At 43.6% G+C, this 22,258-nt stretch overlaps 1 protein-coding gene across 1 annotated transcript; it reads left to right on the forward strand.

Moving 5' to 3' along the window:
* The first annotated feature begins 6,563 nt into the window (after positions 1-6,563).
* Positions 6,564-21,869, forward strand: LOC137377294 (myb/SANT-like DNA-binding domain-containing protein 1). Its single transcript, XM_068046855.1, has 4 exons — positions 6,564-7,114; positions 14,716-14,805; positions 16,774-16,866; positions 19,440-21,869. The coding sequence occupies exons 1-4, from the start codon at positions 6,694-6,696 to the stop codon at positions 19,730-19,732; spliced, it is 897 nt and encodes a 298-aa protein (XP_067902956.1). The 5' UTR covers positions 6,564-6,693; the 3' UTR covers positions 19,733-21,869.
* Positions 21,870-22,258: the final 389 nt, after the last annotated feature.

The raw sequence follows: 22,258 nt of genomic DNA on the forward strand, positions 1-22,258 counted from the left end.
GCACCGCACTTTAGGAAGGATGTGAAGGCATTCGTGAAGGTGCAGAAAAGATTCACGAGAATGGTTCCAGGGATTAGAAACTTGTATTATGAAGATAGATTGGAGAAGTTGGGACTGTTTTCCTTAGAGATGAGAAGGCTGAGAGGAGATTTGATAGAGGTCTTCAAAATTATGAGGGGTCTGGACAGAGTAGATAGGGAGAAACTGTTCCAACTCATGAAAGGATCGAGAACGAGAGGGCACAGATTTAAAGTATTTGGTAAAAGAAGCAAAAGCGACATGAGGAAAAACCTTTTCACGCAATATGTGGTTAAGGTCTGGAACTACTGCCTGAGAGTGTGGTGGAGGCAGGTTCAATTGAAGCATTCAAAACGGAATTAGACTGTTATATGAAAAGGAAGAATGTGCAGGTGGGGGAGTGGCATTAGGTGAATTGTTTATTAGGAGAGCCGGTGCAGACACGATGGGCCAAATCATCGCCTTCTGCGCTGTAACAATCCTGTAATTAACGTCATCTGAAAACTTAGATATACTCTCTATTCCCAAAGATAGGCTATTTATATCCAATGAAAATCTCCAGCATCAATCTTTGGGGGAAAACATTTTTCACTGCTCACCAATCCATCTGTATCTTTTTATCTCAACTTTGTTTCCTTTCTCCCAACTAACTTCCTTTCTATGCCACAAGATAAACCTAATTTCAGATGCCTTAATTCTTGCTAGCAATCTCATGCAGAATCTTATCAAATGCTTTCTTAAAGTCCACACATATGATATCCATTGATTTTCCTTTATTCAATACTCAGTGGCTATCACTCTATTAGCTTAGTTAGATATGACTTATCTTTCACAAAATCATACTAATTCACCCTGGCCAGTTATAGCTTTCCAAGTGTAGGGTTGTGTATGTGTGTGTGCTCCCTTATTTTGTACCTGATAAATTCTAAGAATCTTCCAACTACTGATGGCAAACTCACTTGTCTATGGTTATTTGGATTCTTATTTTCCCTTGTTTTCTTTAATATTCTCAAGCCGAAACAATCTGCCTTCAATCCTATCATTTTATCCATTTCATTTTTTTTCCAGTTTGAATTAAGCTTCAAGTTTCTCCCTTTATGTAGTCTTTAGTTTTCTGACTACCTCTAGCATTGCATCATTGTTCTCCATAGGATGTGACTATTAATTTAGTATTTCCGTCATGTCCTTGAACTATTATCAAAATTAAATATGTTTTTCATGGGTCTATCTGCTCTTTTGTGACTCTCCTTTATGAATTTATACACCATTTTTGTCTTCTGTATTATTTTCTTGGATCTTATTTAATCAGTTTGGTAGGCTTCAAAATAGAGCCTTATCTAGTTGTTGCTTTCTGTTAATTATATTTGTACTACGATTGTTAGCACTTGTCAATATGAAAATAAAATATTAAATGAGTTGAGAACTGTGCCAGTTCAGAATATCGTAAATGAAGTTATTTCTGTCAGTGGTATGGTTGAAGCATTTTCTTTGATTTTTCATTGATTGGTCACAGTAATTGTTTTCATATTTTTTTTGTTTTGTCCAGTTTTTGCCCCTTCCATTTCAAGGTGTTGTTTATTCCTGAATGATGGTTCCCAGGGCACCAGGTGTACTCCAGTACCTTTCCCACGTGGCCATTCTAGATGTTTTTGCCCAGTGAATGTCAGGTTATTCAGCCTTGGCGAGCACTACAGGCAAACCTTATGCTGTCATCGCCAAAACATCTACAAAAATACATTCTAGCAGGAGTCATTGGATATTGACATTGAGCAGGAGGTAAAATATGGATTCCTACCACCCCTACAAACCTAACAGCATGAAAGCCTTTTTAGCACATATATCAGCATACGCCAGCTAACTCAGCACATACCAGACTGCTTCAGTACATCACCATATGTAATTCACCATCAAACCATTGGGTGAGTGCCATTTTACAGCTAAATCAGCCTGGGGATCAGATTGTGATTTATACCATTTCATTGTGGGGGAAGGGAGTGGTTCAGACCAGACAATATATTCTTAAGCTAATAACTTCTCATCTGCTTAATTTTCAGGAGTTTAGCAGCAGAAGGGTGGAGTTTTTTTGATGCCATTGGCATATAGATTGATGTTGAGCTTAGAACATTGAATCTGAAATATATAAATTAGCTCAATAAAGCTCCTCTGATTCAGTGGGTAAATGCTCCACTTTGCAACAGGTGGTCATCAATTGACTTCAGTGTCCTCAGATTTCTAGGATAGCCAGACCTGTTTCATATAAGCTCTCTGATAGCCAGACCCAGCTGGTCCTGCTCTATGTTTCTGGCTTGTTTAATCCTGAGATTACCAGCCCTATTACATACTTGTTACTAGCTGATCAGCCCTAAATGCTTTAGCTTCTTCTGCCATACCTATGGAAACTGAACAAAGGTGGTTTAAAAAAACGCCCTCAGCACTGACTTATAGCACTGGTGTGGATCTGCTGTTTCATGCTTGCTTTGATATCAGGGAGAGTGTCTAGTAGAATGGAGACAAAGGATAAGTATGGTACAAATACTGTGCTGGGCCTCATACTTCTCCATCTCCTTCTGTCTTCTCAAAATCCTGCATTTGGAGGGCCAGCTCCTCAAAAGTGGAGAGAAGATGCATTCAACAGCTTGTATTTGTATGGTGCATTTATCATAATAAAATGCCCCAAGGTGCTTCATATATGAAACCGAGACATTAGGGCAGATGGCCAAAAGCTTGGTCAAAGAGGTAGGTATTAAGGAGCATCTTAAAGGAGGAAAGTGAGGTCGAGAGGTTTAGGGTGGGAATTCCAGAGCTTAGGGCCCAGACACCTGACAGAAAGGCACCAACGGTGGAACAATTAAAATCAGAAATGCTCAATTAGAGGCCAGAATTAGAGGAGCACAGATATCTCGGAGGACAATGGGGCTGGAAGAGATTACAGAGATAGGGAGGGGTAAGACCACAGAGGAATTTGAAAACAAGGATCGGAATTTTAAAATTGAGGCATTGCTTACCAAGGAGTCAGTGTAGTCAGCGAGCAGAAAGGTGAAAGGGATTTGGTGTGAGTTGGGACACTGGCAGCAGAGTTTTGGAGAATCTCAAGTTTAAGGAAGATACAATATGGGAGGCTGGCCAGTAATGCATTAGAATGGTAAAGTCTAGAGGACAAAGGCATGGATGATGTGTGCAATTTTCTTTAAAATCAAAGATTGAGTAGTTCAGTATCATGAAAGATACTACTAATGCATTTATCAAGGTACTAGTCACAGGTGGTGGAAAGACAAAAACATGCATTATGCAGGTGCTATAAATGGAAGGAGTTGGCAGCAGGTGCTCCTGGGTATGACAGGTGCTAGGAAACCGAATAGGCAACCTCAGTAAGCAAGTCAAATATGTAAGAATGTATGGGTAAATAGTAACAGTTCATGCCAGCAATATTGCTGCACTGCATTATGAATGTTAGTATGGTTCCACACCTTGCTACTAAACTTTTCTGATATTGAATCTAAATCCTGTTGCTGGCACTGACAGAATTAGTGACCTCCTCCAAGCTGCCTGACTCATCTTTGTAGGAGAAAGAAAATAGCACGGCTCAGCTGCAGGAAGATTTCCATGGCCTCCTCCTTGAAGTGTGCTGCCCTATTGCTGCTTTGGCTGTGCACCCACATTAGCAGAACAAGCTGTAACATCAGGTCTCTCTCTCTACACCTCCATACCCCACCAGGACAGTTTGAGGGCTCTCCGCTTCTTCCTTGAACAGAGGTCCAACCAGTCCTCATCCACCACCACCCTCCTCCGCCTGGCTGAACTTGTTCTCACATTGAACAATTCTCCTTCAACTCCACTCACTTCCTTCAAGTAAATGGTGTTGCTATGGGTACCCGCATGGGCCCTAATTATGCCTGTCTTTTTGTGGGATATATCGAAAATTCCTTGTTCCAGTCCTACCCTCCCCCAACTCCTTTTCTGATACATTGATGACTTAATGGTGCCATTTCCTGCTCCTGTCCAGAACTAGAAAACTTTTATCAACTTTGCTTCTAATTTCCACCCTTCTCTCATCTTTACATGGTCCATCTCCAACACTTCCCTTCCTCGACTTCTCTGTCTCCATCTTTGGGAATAGGCTATCTACTAATATTCATTATAAGCCCGCCGACTCCCACAGCTACCTCGACGACACTTCTTCACACCGTGCCTCCTATAAGGACTCCATTCTCCCAGTTTCTCCGTCTCCGACGCATCTGCTCTGATGATGCTACCTTCCACAACAGCGCTTCTGATATGTCTTCCTTTTTCCTCAACCCAGGATTCCCCCCCTCTGTGGTTGCCAGGGCCCTCAACCATGTCCGCCCATTTCCTGCACCTCTACCCTCACCCCTTCCCCTCCCAGAACCACGACAGGGTTCCCCTTGTCCTCACTTTCCACCCCACCAGCCTCCACATCCAAAGGATCATCCTCCACCATTTTTGCCACATCCAGCCTGATGCCACGACCAAACGCATCTTCCCCTCCCTTCCCGTCAGCATTCAGAAGGGACCGTTCCCACCGCAATACCCTCATCCACTCCTCCATCGCCTCGTCCCCTTCCATAGAGAGATACAGCACTGAAACAGGCCCTTCGGCCCACCGAGTCTGTGCCGACCATCAACCACCCATTTATACTAATCCTACATTAATCTCATATTCCCTATCACATCCCCTCCCACATTAATCCCATATTCCCTACCACCTACCTACCCGAGGGGCAATTTACAATGGCCAATTTACCTATCAACCGGCAAGTCTTTGGCAGTGGGAGGAAACCGGAGCACCTGGCAGAAACCCGCACAGTCACAGGGAGAACTTGCAAACTCCACACAGGCAGTACCCAGAATCGAACCCAGGTCACTGGAGCGGTGAGGCTGCGGCGCTAACCACTTCGCCACTGTGCCGCCCATAAAGCACCTTTCCCACTGCACCTTCCCCTGCAATTGCAGGAGGTGTAATACCTGCCCATTTACCTCCTCTCTCCTCACTATCCAAGGTCCGAAACATTCCTTTCAGGTGAAGCAGCAATTTGCTTGTACTTCTTTCAATTTAGTATACTGTATTCGCTGCTTACAATGTGGTCTCCTCTACATTGAGGAGACCAAATGCAGATTGGGTGACCACTTTGTGGAACACCTTCGCTCAGTCCGAAAGCATGATCCCGAGCTTCCGGTTTCTGGCCATTTCAACACACACCCCTGCTCTCATGCCCACATCTCTGTCCTGGGCTTTGCTGCAGTGTTCCAGGAAACATCAATGCAAGCTTGAGGAACAGCACCTCATTTAACAATTAAGCACGCTACAGCCTGCCGGACTGAACATGGAGTTCAATAATTTCAGAGCATGATGGGTCCCCCATTTTATTTTGTTATTTTTTCTTTTTATTTTATTTTAGTTTGTTTCTACTGTGCTTACCCACTTTTTTCATGTTTGTGCTTGGCTGTTCAGTTTTCTGTCAATTGACACTCTCTCTGTACTAACGCTTCATCTTTCAGCACACCATTAACATACCATTTGTCTTTGCTCCATGACCTTCTGGTCAGCTATTCTGTGACCTTGTCCTATCAACACCTCTTTTGTTATCTCTTGCCCCACCCCCACTTTACTTGCTTAAAACCTTTTACATTTCTAATATGTCAGTTCTGATGAAGGGTCACTGACCTGCAACATTAACTCAGCTTCTCTCTCCACAGATGCTGCAGACCTGCTGAGTATTTCTTGTTTTTATTTCAGATTTCCAGCATCTGCAGTATTTTGCTTTTACTCTAACAGGAATTCATGTTAGCTGCTGCAAACCTTTTAAGACTTGCAGCAAAGCAGGAATTCCTGTCGCCAATTTGAATACGTGCTGAATAGCCATTAACTCACACTCGGCACTTGCCCACATGTCACAAGTGGGTTGACCAGAGAGATACAGATGTGTTCTGAAGCTCTCGAGTTACATACAAACTACATATCACCTGATTTAATTGGGACAATATAAAAATTAGCTCAATGTCTTTGAGGGGAGCGGGAAGAAAAATAGAGAAAACTATCGGGTGAGTGGGTGGCGGGTACCATTTTTGACATAAAAATTTCATGGGTTTACGATTTGTTTTCCAGTATACTAATTGCCACTTCTAATATTTTCAGCGGAAGGGCAGTTCCTACATCATGTAACTGAACCGTAATAAATAGATTTTGTCTAAACTCGTGTGTTTTAAGAATAAGAAATGCTTGTGATGTTTCCTTCCCGTTATCCTGCTTTTAATATATACCAACAAGATTTTTTTTTTTAAAGTCGATATGGGATCCAGACAGCGAGCTGCTTCCTCTTTGTACCTCACCATCTCACATTCTGCAGAGGCTGATTCTTCTTGTGAGAAAGCCAGTTCTTAGAATCTGAGCTTGCAGCTGCTTGATTGCAAAGTGTTTTGTGCTGAGTCGCCTATGAATGTGCAGTAATCGCCTTTGCGCTGCAGTATCAGGTTACACAATGACGCATTCTCCCAATGCTGTGCTGCCTTTTGTGGGTGGAGACGAGCTTGAGGCAGCATCCATCACCCCTCCTCCACCATCATCACCAAGCCGCCTGCTAGCTTACATTCTCCTCCAGTGATCCACATTTCCCTGAACATCGTGAATAAACTGGATAATCACTAGTAGCCTTAACAATGGCAAGGAGAGCAAGTAAAAATTGGGCAGATGAGGAGATCAAAGGCTTGTTGTCCATTTGGAAAGATAGGTCCATCCAGGATCAGCTGGCCGGGGCAGTGAGGAACAAAGATGTGTTCGTGAGGATCTCCAAGAGCCTTAACGCGTTAGGGGTCAACCGGGACTGGAAGCAATGCCGAGCCAAAGTGAAAAACCTGAAATATGAATACAGGACCATGGTGAACCAGAGGAAATCCGGCAGGAGATGCAAATCCATGCGCTTCTACAGTGAAATTGACGCGGTGCTGGGATCCCGAGCTCTCCAGGCCAAAGGAGCACAGGACAGAACATTCCTCAATGTGGTGGTCAAGCAAGAAGGAGAGGAAGAGAAGATGGAAAATGGCCCGCCACAGGCCTCTTCAACCTCCGAAAACGTCACCGGTAACCTTTTAATTCAGTCTGCAACAGGAAAATCATAAATAACAGTTAGTTGATAAATGAGAAACAACAATTCCGGAGTGCGTTTTCTTCAACGTAAACGAAATTATAACAATTATTTATAAGATTTACAGAAAGAGTCGGAGATAATTTAAGATATAAAATGGGGATTTCGGAGGGCACTCTTTTAGCTGACAAAGCTTTTGATGCCTATTTTTGAAGAAATCTGAGCTTCAGGTTTTTAAATACGGTATAGAATCATCAGTGCCCACTCACTGTACAGTCTGATCTGCAAAGCGAGATAGCAAGAAGGCTGTCAATAAAACTGGAGCTTTAAATTTTTTTAGAATAAAAATTGATGGAAGATTGTCATAAATAATTTATCAAAGTTTTGATATAAAGTATAGTCCATATGTTTAATATCTCAGATAGTCACCTGGAGTCACGTGCCTCCTTTCAGACTCACTGCACTTATCCCTAAAATCAGCACCTTCCTTAACATTCAAAGCACAGATTCCAGAGTCAAAAGAGCTGATTCTCTGATCACGTGCTCCCGGTGAGGCGTGGTACTCAGGGAGCAATTTGGGAAGTTGTAGGTCAACAGTGCCTTCTTATCCATTAACTAATTTGGGGCACTTTTCTGTGTTAAAGTCGCTATATAATGCAAGTAGTTAATTTAAATGGATGGAAAATTAAGGACTGCTGGATTTCTGGTATGAAATCATGGACACCTGATGGGAGAATCCGTTTTAAAGTTGTCTTAGCATTCAAAGTTACCATCCATCCTCCTTAACATTCACAGCAGGTCACAGAAGTCACCCTTCAGCCAAATAGACACCCTGTCTGCTCATTTTTGACATGTCCTTTACAAATGTACCACTTGACACTCATTAGGAGTGATAATTAATTCATATGAAAGAAAAGACTGCCTATAAAAAGTGCCTTATTAGATCACTCAGAAATATCTCAAACGCTTCATATACAATTAATTATTTTGAAATCCAGTCACTGCTAGTGACCTACTCAGACATATGTTACTCTAAAATTTATGCACAGCTCCATTTTATTAGGAAGAATATATAGCTGAACATTAACCTGAATTTATTTTACAGATGCTGATGAATAATTATTTCCAGCATTTTTGTTTTATTTCATGTATCAGAATGTGCTTCCCGTGGCATGTGGGAAGTCGTGGATGGCACCATGTGTCCTCGGCAAACACAGCTGCAGGAAGTGTCACCGGCTGCAGAAGCTTGAGCTCTGGGTTTCGGAATTTGAGCGGCGGCTGGAGTCACTGGCGCATCCGCAAGACAGAGAGCTACGTAGATAGCATGTTTCAGGAGGTAGTCACCCCAGAGCTTAAGCGAGTACAGGCAGAGAGTGACTGAGTGGCTGCCAGACAGACAAGAAGGTCAAGGCAGGTAGTGCAGGAGTCCCCAGAGGGCATCCAATTATCTAACTAGTATTCAGTTCTGAGTATCGATGGGAGAGAGGGTTCCTCTGGAGAGTGCAGCGAGAGTCATGACCAGAGCACTATGGGTGGCTCAGCTGTGCAGGGAGGGAGACGAAAGGACAAGAGGGCAATAGTGATAGGGGATTCTACAGTTAGGGGAACAGATAGGCGTTTCTGTGGTCACAGACGTGATTCCAGGATGGTTTGTTGCCTCCCTGGTGCAAGGGTCATGGATATCACCGAGTGGCTACAGAGCATTCTGGAGGGTGAGGGTGCACAGCCAGAGGCCGTGGTCCACATTGGTACCAACGATATAGGAAGAAAGAGGAATGAGGTCCTGCAGGCTGAGTTTAGGGAGTTAGGAACAAGATCAGCAAGCAGGACCTCAAATATAGTAATCTCTGGATTACTCCCAAGGCCACATGCTAGTGTGTAGAGAAATAGGAAAATACACCAGATGAACACGTGGCTGGAGAGATGATGCAGGAGGGAGGGCTTCAGATTTCTGGGGTATTGGGGCAGGTTCTGGGGAAGGTGGGACCTGTACAAGCTGGACAGTCTACACCTGAACAGGACTGGGACCAATATCCTTGCAGGAAGGTTGCTAGTGCTGTCGGGGATGGTTTAAACTAGTTTGGCCAGGGGATGGGAACCTGAGCACAGTCTTAGGACAATTTCAGGGCAGGAAACAGGAGGCAGAAAATTAGCAAGGACTCTGGAAAGACAAGAAGCAAAGGTTAAAAAGCATGCAGCACAGGAATTTGGCAGTTTCAAAGGGTATTTATGTAAATGCAAGTATAGTAAATAAGGCCGATGAGCTGAGGACACAAAGACACATGGCAACACAATATCGTTGCTTTAACGGAAACTTGGCTTAAAGAGGGGCAGGAATGGCAGCTCAACTTCCCTGGATATAGAGTTTTCAGGTGGGATAGAGAGGGAGATAATAAAGGAGGGGGTGTAGCATTATTAGTTAATAACAGCTTTGAGGAGGGATGATATGCTAAATGAATCATCAAATGAGGCCATATGGGTGGAGCTCAAATAAAAAAGGGGCAGTCACATGACTAGGAGTGTACTATAGTCCCCCAAATAGTGAGAGGGAGATAGAAGAACAAATATGTAGGCAAATTTCCAAGTGCAAAAACTATAGGGCAATAATAGTTTGGGATTTCAACTACCCTAATATCAACTGGGATACAAGCAGTGTGAAGGGCACATAGAGGACAAAATTCTTGAACTGCATTCAAGAGACCTTTTTTAGCCAGTACTTAACAAGACCAACAGGAGGGGGCGCAATTCTAGATTTAGTCTTTGGTAATGAAGCTGAGCAAGTGGATGACCATTTTGGAGATAGTGACCATAATACAGTTAGTTTTAGCATAATCATGGAACAGGACAAAGATAAAACAGGAGTAAAGATTCTAAATTGGGGGAAGGCAGATTTTATGATGCTGAAAGGTGACTTGGCGAAAGTGGACTGGATACAGCTACTTGAAGGGAAATTAGTGGCAAACCAGTGGGAGGCATTCAAAAGCGAAATACTACAGGCACAGTGTAGGCATATCCCCACAAAGATAAAGGGTGGTACTGCCTAATCTAGAGCCCCCTGGTTATCTAGAAGCATACAGGGTAAGTTAAAGCAGAAAAAGAAACCTTATGATGATCACAAAAGTCTGAACACTATAAAAAGCCTTGTGGAGTATAGAAAGTGCAGGGGTGAAATAAAAAAGGAAATTAGAAAAGCAAAGAGAGGACATGAAAAATTATTGGCAGGTAAAATCAAGGAAAACCCGAAGATGTTTTATCAGTACATTAAGAGCAAGAAGGATAACGAAGGAAAGGGTAGGGCCTGTTAGAGCTGTACAACGGAACTTGTGCGTGGATGCAGAAGATGTGGGCAGGATTCTTAATGAGTTTTTTGCCTCTGTCTTCACAAAGGAGAGGGGTGATGCAGACATTGTAGTTACAGAGGAGGAGTGTGAAATATTAGATACGATAAGCATAATGAGAGAGGAAGTACTAGAGGGTCTGGCATCCTTGAAAGTGGATAAATCGCCAGGGCTGGATGGATTGCATCCCAGGTTGTTAAACGAAACCAGGGAGGAATTAGCAGATGCGCTGAGGATCATCTTCAAATCCTCACTGGATGCAGGTGAGGTACCAGACAATTGGAGGTCTGTGAACGTTGTACCATTGTTTAAAAAGGGTGCGAGGGATAAGCCAAAGAATTATAGGCTGGTCAGTCTGACCTCAGTGGTGGGTAAATTGTTAGAATCAATTCTGAGGGACAGGATAAACTGCCACTTAGAAAGGCACGGATTAATCGGGAATAGTCAGCATGGATTTGTTAGGGGAAGGTCATGTCTCACTAACTTAATTGAGATTTTTGAGGAACTAACAAGGAGGATTGATGAGCGTATTGCAGTGGATGTGGTCTACATGGATTTTAGTAAGGTATTTGACAAGGTCCCACAAGGCAGACTGGTCAGAAAAATAAAAGCCCATAGGCTACAGGGGAATGTGGCAAGTTGGATTCAGAATTGGCTCTGTGTCAGGAAACTAAGGGTAGTAGTCGACGGATGTTTTTGCGAATGGAAAGCAGTTTCCAGTGGCATTCCACAGGGCTCAGCGTTGGGTCCCTTGCTGTTTGTGGTGTATATTAATGATTTGGACTTAAATGTGGGAGGCATGATTGGGAAATTGGCTGATGACACAAAAACTGGCCGTGTAGTTGATAGTGAAGAGGAAAGCTGTAGACTCCAGAATTATATCAATAGTTTGGTTGAATGGGCGGAAAAGAGGCAAATGGAATTCAATCCGGAGAAGTGTGAGGTAGTGCCTTTGGGGAGGGAAAACAAAGTGAGGGAATACACAATAAATGGGAGGATATTGAGAGGGGTAGAAGAAGTGAGAGCCTTGGAGTGCATGTCCACAGATCCCTGAAGGTGGCAGGACTGATAGATAGAATGGTGAAGAAGGCATATGGAATGCTTTCCTTTATTGACTGAGGTATAGAATACAAAAGCAGGGATGTAATGCTGGAACTGTATAAAACGCTGTTTCGGCCACAGTTGGAGTATTGCATACAGTTCTGGTCGCCACATTGCAAAAAGGACATAATTGCCCTGGAGAGAGTACAGAGGAGGTTTACAAGAATGTTACCAGGGCTTGAAAGTTGCAGCTATGAGGAAAGGTTGGATAGGATAGGGTTGTTTTCCCTAGAACAGAGGAGACTGAGGGGTGACTTAATTGAGGTGTACAGGATTATGAGGGGCCTAGATAGAGTAGACAAGAAGGAGCTGTTTCCCTTCACGGAGAGGTCAATTACCAGGGGGCACAGATTTAAGGTGATTGGTAGAAGGATTAGAGGGGACATGAGGGATAAACTCTTTCACCCAGAGGGTGGTGGGTGTCTGGAATTCACTGCCAGAAACAGTGGTGGAGGAAGAAACCCTCAACTCTTTTAAAAGATACCTGGACATGTACCTGAAGTGCTGTAACCTGCAAGGCTACGGACCAGGTGCTGGAAGGTGGGATTAAATTGGGCAGCTCGTTTGTTTGGCTGGCACGGACATGGTGGGCTGAATGGCCTCCTTCTGTGCTGTAATTTTTCTATGGTTCAATGGTATTTAATATGTTTCACAGTTAAAGGTTGTAAATGTCTTTCCTAACGTATCCCAGATACGAGTTTGCCTGATTGATTTTAAATATTTCCACCCCTCATATAATCCCTGCTCCCTTCCTATTCATAGTTACAAGTGATCATCTTATTTAGTCAGAAGTGATTATTTGTTTTATTTTTATGTGGTTATTTGTCCACTTGGCCTGTCAACTGCAGAAAAGAATGAGGGTGCAGAACTTGCTTCCAGCTGCTACAGCCATCCTCTGTAGCAGAACTTGAATTTGTGCAGATTCCCTCTCTGTGACGCTATGGGCGTACATTTACCAGTCTCGTGGTGACAGTCATGGAGGCTGGGGGTATCGGTGGGGAATGCATCAGAGTGGAACCCTGCATCTTGCCGAGGGGCAGTCAGCCAGCCGGATCGGGAATGCACAGGATGGCAGCGGGCAGGCAATTGAAGCTGTTAGGCAGCCGATTGAAAGTAATTTTGAAGTGGATTTTAAATTTTCCCTGGGATGCACAGGTTCTGCGACACGTCAGTAGCTCACCTGCTCAAAGGAGGCGAGAGCTCGGGCAGCCATTGAATACAGCAGTGTCGTCAACCAGGCGGGCTGAGGTTCAGATAAGCAAAGGTTTGAACATTTGGAGAGATTGTGGTGTGCGAGCCCATATTGGAGGGCAGTTATTGGAAGTGTATCTTCCAGGTCCACTGCAGTGAGTGCAGGCAGCACTAGGGGCTTGAGATGCGTTGAACCATGAAGAATTTAAATCTCAATGGGTGCTCTGCACTCTGGGTTTGACTCCTCCGGTGAGGAGGAGAGTGGGCGGGAGAGACAGGTTCAGCCACATGGAGAGGGGCTGCAATGGCCCGAGGAGCACCAGCATCATGAGAATGCAATGAGATGCAGACCAGGAAGGTGCATTGAGGCAGTAATGCGGGCCAATGTTCGTAGAAGGCACAACCCAGCTGAAAGGGTTTACAGGCAGAGGCTTAGCTTCAGGGGGATGTCAGAGCACCAGTATCTCAGAAGACTCTGTCTGTCCAGGCAGGTATTAGTGGACCTATGCAAAATGCTGGAGGAGGAGTTGAGGCCACTGGGATCTGTTGGCTACCCATTGCCTGAGGTGTTGAAGGTGACCGTAGCACTCAACCATAACACTTTAGGCTTTTTCCAGGAATCAGATGGAAACAGCTGTGGGATCTCATGGTCAGCAGCCAATTGTTGCATCAAGTAGGTGACTGATCATATGCCTCTGGTATGTAGCAACTCTGCATCTCACTGTGGATGCTGCTCCCTTGTCATACCTGTGCATGGGTTGGCCAGCTCCTCACATCTCATGGGTGCCACTTAGGACATGCAGGGCTGCGAGCTTGCAATTATGAATGCTACTTACCTTGCCAGACTGCACCAGTTAATTGAAATGCTTCCAGCACTGTGCCCGTGTTTGTGTGACCACCCTGTGGCTGCCGACTTTCTGGGCCACCTCCAGTCATGCCTTCATTGTGAGGCTTTCTGGCTCCACCTCCCATCCACTGGGAAGAGCACCTCTCTTTGTTCCCTTGCTGCCTGCAGGAGCACCTCAGGGAGGGATCCCTGAACTGTGGAGCCACCCTTCCTCTGACTCCAGCTATTCTTCCACAGTCTGCCTTGTTCTGTAGCCCTTTGAATGCCCTCAATCTGTGCAGCCTGTATGAAGGCTGCAGACTGGCCTTTAAATATGGCGTCTTCCTTTGACCTGCCAGAACTCCCTCCCACCCGCCATCCATTATTGGTCAGCTCTCCTGCTTGCCGGACGTTAATTGGAGGCAGATGGGAAAATCCCCGAGAGTGCCCCACCACCCGTCGGTGCGGCCAGGTGACTTACGTTTGACCCTAGCATCAGGTCTTGCGCTCAATTGGCAAAATCCAATCCTGTGCGTGTGCTAATGTGCTGCCACCAGTTATATAACTGATAATGATTTATTGCTTTCTCATTGACTTGATGAGTTACATGAACAAGGAGCTGAAGTTACACAGCCCAGAAGGTCTGAGGTTCTGTTACCAGTCTGTGCCAAGCTACTAATCCCATTCAGGATGGTGGTGAAGACACTATAATAGGCCTCAGTACCCCTCATTTAGGGAAAGGAAATTTCATGAGACTTTCTATTCCAGATTGGTATCCAGTGTGCCTGGTGGATGTGGGGTGAGAACAGGATTGGATTTGGATATCTATTTAGGTTAAATACCCTGCCGATACATACTGACGTAGATGAATAGTGGCTATCGGGTGAACTATCAAAAGGGTACCTAGTTTCTGTGGAACTGTGCCCCAATGACAGTAGACACCTTGGAGAGTGATGGAAGAGAAAATTGGTTTGAAAAAAAATTTGGTTTACAGATATGAATCTTCATGAGAACAATGTAGGCTGTCTGCTCCATGCTATAACTACTATTATCTCTACTCAGATTTCCAATAAGGGGGGGACACATCTTGCCATTAAAATTAGCTGAGCACTGACATACTGTAAATCTTAAATTCCCACAGCATGCTATGTCCAACCAGCTGCTGCCATCAGCAGAGAAGAGGAAGATAAAGTTGTGACTGAACCACACTCTGGAGCAGATAGTGTTACAGGTACGTGTCAAGTTATATAAAGAATGATGATGGAGAGGCAAGGATTAGATGACAGTATCTATCCAAACTGGTGATTGGTGCAAGTAATAATATTGTGAGGAGCGAATGGCATCCTTTCTTGGTGAGGGGTGGAGAGCAGGGGTGGAGAAATGGTAGGTGGGGTCTCTTTGGGATCGCTTTCACACACAATGCAAGATTGGAATCAATGGAGGGTTGCAACTGACACGATTCCCTGTGGCATCATCCATAATTGGATACCTCAGCTAGACTGATCAGCAATTCTCATGGGAGCGATTGCTGATGGACCAGACAACCTCTCTCTGTTGGGATGTGGAGGGACAGTTGTTGAAGGCTGGGGCCCCAATGCTTTGTTGGGTAGAGTGGCCCAGCTGAGTGAAAGCAGAAAGCCCACTATGCTCTGTGCTGGTGGTTGCGCTGCTAAGTTGTCTGGACTTAAGTAAGCGTAGTGTGCCCCTAAAGAGGGAGTATGTATATCCAATATTAGAAAAACAATCTCTACTCTACAAAATTTCTTAGTCATTTTGGAGACTCAAACATGGCCATCAGTGTTTACACCTGTCAGATACATGGCTGGCTAGAAGAGAAAGAGAGGGAATGGTAACATTCATTAAATTTAGTGCTTGCTTCTCCATTTTCACATCTCTGCTGAGGAAACAGTTAAAGTATACATGAGTCTAACCTGCTACCTCCACTGGTCTTAGTGTCTGTATTCCAGAGAAATCCTTCTTTTCTTCCCAATTTTCTTTTGTACATCTAAATGGCCTTTATTCATATGGAAGCTTAGAGAAAACATTTTAGTGGGGCTGTTGCCCAATAGAGGGCATCATAGCCAAGCCCAAAGCTGCTGCACTTGACATTTGCAAGCATGCACTTTTGAGCAGAAGATTTTTTGCTTGCGATAGACTTGACAATCATCAATAGTATATGTATACTAGGAAACCTCCCTTAGCATGCTCACAGGTGGTGAGAAGGCTGGCTCGGGAGGCGATTCCACAGTTCTGATCTTCGTAACTCCTTCATTTCTTATGGTTTGGGGTGTGATTGATCAAGCCAGTCATGGTATGAATAATAACACGGGTACAAGATTGTGACCTAGTGATGGCAGGGCCTAATGCCCTATTACCCCTCTCAGGTACTATTTATGTATTCTGTCCACTTATTTGACATTCCATAATGTTGGTGCTTGCTGTATGCCAGTCTCAGCCTGTTCTTTGTCTTCCCCAATCCTGAGACATCCCAGGCCAGGCCTTCTCCTTGAACCTTGCCAAGAGGCCAGCACTTCTGTTATTAGAGTTAGAACATTACAGCGCAGTATAGGCCCTTCGGCCCTCGATGTTGCGCCGACCTGTGAAACCATCTGACCTACACTATTATTAGAATTATGAAAGTGCAAAGAGGTGGAGACATGGATTTTAAACTAAATTGGCTTTTAAGTTGCTTTGTATTGTTAGAATGGGCCAATCGGAAGGCCAGGAGAAACTCCACATTCATACAGTCACAAAATATTGTATTTGTTTATTTTGGTTTTTGTTCTATCCAACAGACAAGCAAAATTTGAAAGGGAAAATCCAAAAGAGAGATCATTTAATATTGTTTTGGGTTTGGAGCATGGAACTTAGGCTCAGATTGTGAAATGTAGTCCATATTGGGAGCAGATTAAAATTTGCCATTTGGATTTGAGGCTCAGGGCATTGTGTAGCACAAGTTAGATGAAGGGTTAAGGTTCCTTTGTACTGTCCCATGAAGCACCTTCAGGTGAAGTGCAATGCTAGTTCACTTAGGGTTTGTTGGATTCTAATGGGACTGCTTTCGTTGAATGATGTGGATTCTAATGAGACTGGTTCATTTGAGTGTTATGGGAAAAGTTTGGTTGAGTCCTGTTGTGTTCTAATGGGACTGGTACAACTTACTGTTGTCATTTACTATTTTTCTTGATTGCTGATGTAGCTGAAACAGAAGGCCCTATGGAAGAAGAAAAGATTAGCACAGCCTCAGAAGCCCCTGCTGCAACAAGCAGAAAAAGGACTGACGATGAGCATGGTGCGTATCTGAGCAATGATGGACTAATAAAATTCAGTAAGAGCTGGATAATTAAACAATTGTTGCTTACAAGTCCAGCAAACTGTTGGGAATTACTGGCACAGTCAAAACAGATATGAGATTGTGACCTAGCGATGGGAGGGCCTAATGCCATGGTATCCCTCTTGGGTACTATTTATGTATTCTCTCCACTTATTTGACACTCCATAATGTTGGTGCTTGCAGTTCACCAGTCCCAGCCTGCCCTTTGTCTTCCCCAATCCAGAGACATCCCATGCTAGGCCGCCTTGAACTTTGCCAGGCGGTCAGCACTTCAAGTACAAAGAGGTGGGGATATGGATTTTAAACTAAATTGGGTTTTAAGCTGCTAGGTATTGTAACTGGACTTAAATGGACTGTTGACGAGCCAAAACTAAACAAAAATACCTAATTTGTCTTCATAATCACCACCAAATGCATCACTAAGATATAAAGATCAGAAGAGTCACTAACTCCATCTTAGCTGATCTCTACTTGGGCCACAGTAAAAATGCTACAGTTGGCCTTAGCACTACTTTGCTAGGGAGAGAAAAAAGATCACAAAAGCCTCTGCTCCTGATCATTATCTATTTTTGTACATGTCAAGTGGTAATTGTGGTATTTTTTATCATTGAGTAGCCTGCTGACGGTTACTGTCTAGGCTCTCGTCAACAATAGCTGCTTGTGTGAAATACCAGAGGTGCCTCCCAAGGAATTGGCAGCTCCAGGAGTGAAACTTGTTTTAAAAATTTAAAGAAACACAAGAGCACTGAGTCGAACAAAGGCTTGCAATGCTGCATCAGGTGTCAGTTGTAGCTCGGTTGTAGCACTCTTACCTCTGAGTCAGAAGGTAGATTCTAGGTTGATACGCCAGTGCAGAACTGAGGGAGTACTGTACTGTTGAAAGTACCATCTTATGGATGAGATGAAGCAGGGATTAATCCAGGATAGTCAGCATGGCTTTGGCAGGGGGAGATCATGTCTAACAAACTTGATTGAATTTTCCGAGGAGCTGACTATATGAGGGGAAAGTAGTTGATGTAGTCTACGTGGACTTCAGTAAGGCTTTTGATAAGGTCCCGCATGGGAGATTGGTTAAGAAGGTAAGAGCCCATGGGATCCAGGGCAATTTGGCAAATTGGATCCAAAATTGGCTTAGTGGCAGGAGGCAGAGGGTGATGGTCGAGGGTTGTTTTTGCCAGTGGAAGCCTGTGACCAGTGTGTACCACAGGGATTGGTGCTGGGACCCTTGCTGATTGTAGTGTACATTAATGAGTTCGACATGAATATAGGAGGTTTGATCAGTAAGTTTGCAGATTACACGAAATTGGTGGTGTCATAAATAGTGAGGAGGAAAACCTTAGATTACAGGACAACATAGATGGGCAGAGCAGTGGCAAATGCAATTTAATCCTGAGAAGTGTGAGGTGATGCATTTTTGAAGGACTAACAAGGCAAGGGAATATACAATGGATGGTAGGATCCTCAGAAGTTCAGAGGGACTTTGATGTACTTGTCCATAGATCACTGAAGGCAGCAGCACAGGTAGATAAGGTGATTAGGAAGGCATATGGGATACTTGCTTTTATTAGCTGAGGCATGGAATATAAGAGCAGGGAGGTTATGATGGAGCTGTATAAAACGCTAGTTAGGCCACAGCTGGAGTACTGTGTACAGTTCTGGACACCACACTATAGGAAGGATGTGATTGCACTGGAGAGGGTGCAGAGGAGATTCACCAGGATGTTGCCTGGGCTGGAGCATTTCAGCTATGAAGAGAGACTGGATAGGCTAGGGTTGTTTTCCTTATTGCAGCGAAGGCTGAGGGGGAACCTGATTGAGGTATACAAAATTATGAGGGGGATAGACAGGAAGGAACTTTTTCCCTTAGCGGAGGTGACAATAACGGGGGGCATAGATTTAAGGTAAGGGGCAGGAGGTTTAGAGGGAATTTGAGGAAAAAAGTCTTTCACCCAGAGGGTGGTTGGAATCTGGAACACACTGCCTGAAGGGATGGTAGAGGCAGGACCCCTCACAGCATATAAGAAGTATTTAGATGAGCACTTGAAACGCCATTGCATACAAGGCTACGGGCCAAGTGTTGGAAAATGGGATTAGAATAGATAGGTGCTTGATGGACGGTACAGACACAATGGGCCAAAGGGCTTGTTTCTGTGTTGTATAACTCTATGACTCTATGTTAAACCGAGGCCCCATCTTCCCCCTCAGGCGGAAAATGTAAAAGATCCCATGACACTATTTGAAGAAAAACAGGGGAATTATCCCCAGTGTTCTGGCCAATACTTATTCCGCAACCAACATCACAAAAACAGATTATCTGGCAATTGTCACATTGTTTGTGGGAGCTTGCTTTCTGGAAATTGGATGCTACATTTCCTATATTGTAACAGTGACTGCACTTCAGAAGTATTTAATTGGCTGTAAAGTGCTTTGAGATGCCCTTGATTGTGAAAGATGCTATGTAAATGCACGTCTTTCTTTATCCCAAGTAATTTGATTGTATCTCACTTAACTATACTTTGGAAAACATTTAGAGTGCTCAGTGCCAAAGAAGAGGATGAAGCTGAAGAAAGGAACCATGTTTCAGAGACACATTGGCACCATTATCAACACCTTCATGGACTATCAGAGGAAAGCTGAAGAAAGGTTCTACAAATGGGAAGAAGAGAGGCGGAGAGAGGAGCGTGAGCATGAGCTGCGGATCATCCAATTGTTGCTTGATCATTCCAGATCCTCAATAACTCAAGCACCTCAAACACCAGATTATTTGAGATCGCTGCACAGCCAGAACACCCACATATTCACACCTCCTCCCTCAAACAATTAATATTTAGGTTCTTTTTAATTGTTTAAATTACTTGCCATTGATGGTGCTCAGCTGTGACATCCTATGTTAGTCAGGAGCCGTTAAATTGCAGTTTCCCAGATTTACCTACACATTGCCAGCTCTTACAGGATCCAAGTCTAAACAGGAAGAGGTAGGATGGTGAGCGGGTTAATTTAAAGAAGAGCTCCCTGATGATTCAGTTGCACTGTCCACTAACCTATACTCACCAAGTAGGTCCCATGTTCCATCCACAGGCTGTGCTGTGTTAGCTGATCTCAGTATAGGGGTGTTTTAATATGACATTTCCAGGCTTGGCTAGGGAGCAAAAAAATCAGCCATAACTCCCTCTCCAAACCCCTATGCTACCTAACAGTGTGTGTGTGGATGTTGGGTGAGGACAAGATTGGGCTTGGCTGTAATGTCCTCCTCCCCACAGTTGAAAAGCTATTGACACTTGTTGCTTAGGCTCACAGATAAACCATTGAGTGAGTACCAGGAAGCTATGAGCATCTGTACAACTGTATCCCTAGTGAAGTGTATGCCACCAGGAGGAGAGAATATTAATTGTAAGAAAGCAAACAATGGAAAGGTAGGTTGGTTGATAGCATCTGAATGGTTAGCACTGCAGCCTCACAGCTCCAGCGACCTGGGTTCAATTCTGGGTACTGCCTGTGTGGAGTTTGCAAGTTCTCCCTGTGTCTGCGTGGGTTTTCTCCGGGTGCTCCGGTTTCCTCCCACAAGCCAAAAGACTTGCAGGTTGATAGGTAAATTGGCCATTATAAATTGCCCCTAGTATAGGTAGGTGGTAGGGAAATATAGGGACAGGTGGGGATGTAGTAGGAATATGGGATTAGTGTAGGATTAGTATAAATGGGTGGTTGATGGTCGGCACAGACTCGGTGGGCCGAAGGGCCTGTTTCAGTGCTGTATCTCTAAACTAAATCTAAACTAAAGGATACATTTTGGGTGGAACCCTTCCTCAAAATCTTCTCCTATGATGAAAACTCGCACTTGAAATGCTAACTTGTCTTCTCAGATGCTGATTGACTGTCTATAAACTTCTGCCATTTCCTGCTTTTTCTTTTGAAAAGTTCACGTTTGGCTGCTGCTGAAGTTGGTGACACTGTGGTTTAAAATGTGTTGAGAACCAGGATATTATCCAGAATTGCAAAGGATGATGAGTGACACTTTAATGTAACAGGAGTCAGCTAATAACTAATTCGCTGTATAAACCACCCAATGGTTTTTTTGCTCTATGAAGATACTTTCTCACTGAGAAACAATATGCTTCAGATAGGAGACAATGAACCCCAATATCTCAGAGTAAATACACCATGTGGTGTGGTACTGAACCATTCAGAAAAGGTGGTGTTGTGGGAGGGACATTCCAGTTTTGATTTCCTGGTCTGTACTGAGTACACCAAATTCAGTCATGGCAGTTAGAGACAGTACAATTAGCCTCAGTGTCGCTGCGCTAGGGAGGAAAAAAACATCAGCCCAGGTTCTTTCACTTGATTACTATCCAGTGACCTCTGCTTGGGAGTATCTATGTGTTGGGTGAGAATAGGATCAGGTTTAGTTTTGACAGTACCACAGTTGAATCGCCTGCCCACACAGGTTAGTATGGTCACTTGGGTGAAGTACTGTACTGGCACCATTGAACTATCCTCCAACAAGAGTCAGAGGATGGAGGAAAACTGGAGGACAAAAGAGGAGGGAGTTCCAGAATTTTTCTTCAAAATTAATTTTCTTTAAAAATGAAATAGTTCACTATCATAATTGCAACCTAGTTTCCAAACACTGGTAATGGATGGAAAGTGTCATGAGCAGTTAAGTGTGGGTGAAGCTCTATTCATCCTTCCTTTATGATAAGGTAATTGGTTTTACTTGGACAAAGTCCCTTACGTTAGGAAGACCTTCTGGAGTCTGATAAAAGAACATGAAAATTATATAAAAGACACTGTATTGAAATCTTGTATCATGACATACTATGATACAGTAACTATTCTGGTAATGTATCACAAGATCCAGCCTTGTAATATTGTATGTCATGTGATGCTGTATCAGTGAGTTCTTTCATCAATGCTTGCATCACACTTTTTTTCCTGTCTCACAAGTAATGAAAACAGCAAAATCAGCAGTCTTGTGTTTCATTAAAAAAATGAATTAAATGTTTGTTACACATTAGCTGATTCATATGATTGCTGCTGATAGATTTGTTCAGTCAATTAAATTTTTGTCAGTCACTTTCATTGTTTACACAGCACTGATTTGCCTAAATATATTTAAATTATAATAATCCTTGCATTTATTAAATCAGTGTCGCAAAGTGCTACTGTTACGACCTCAGTAGAGACTCAAACTTTAAAATGAGATATGAACACCCAAGACCGATTTAAAGAATTACACAAGATTTCACATTTTAAGACTTTGACTATAACAACTAAACTAAAAATCAACATTAACTAAAGAGTACTTAGTAGGTAGCTAATACACTAAATTACAGATAAAGATATTTCCCATTAA

This window comes from Heterodontus francisci, chromosome 14, assembly GCF_036365525.1.
Source record: "Heterodontus francisci isolate sHetFra1 chromosome 14, sHetFra1.hap1, whole genome shotgun sequence".
In the NCBI taxonomy this organism is placed as follows: Eukaryota; Metazoa; Chordata; class Chondrichthyes; order Heterodontiformes; family Heterodontidae; genus Heterodontus; species Heterodontus francisci.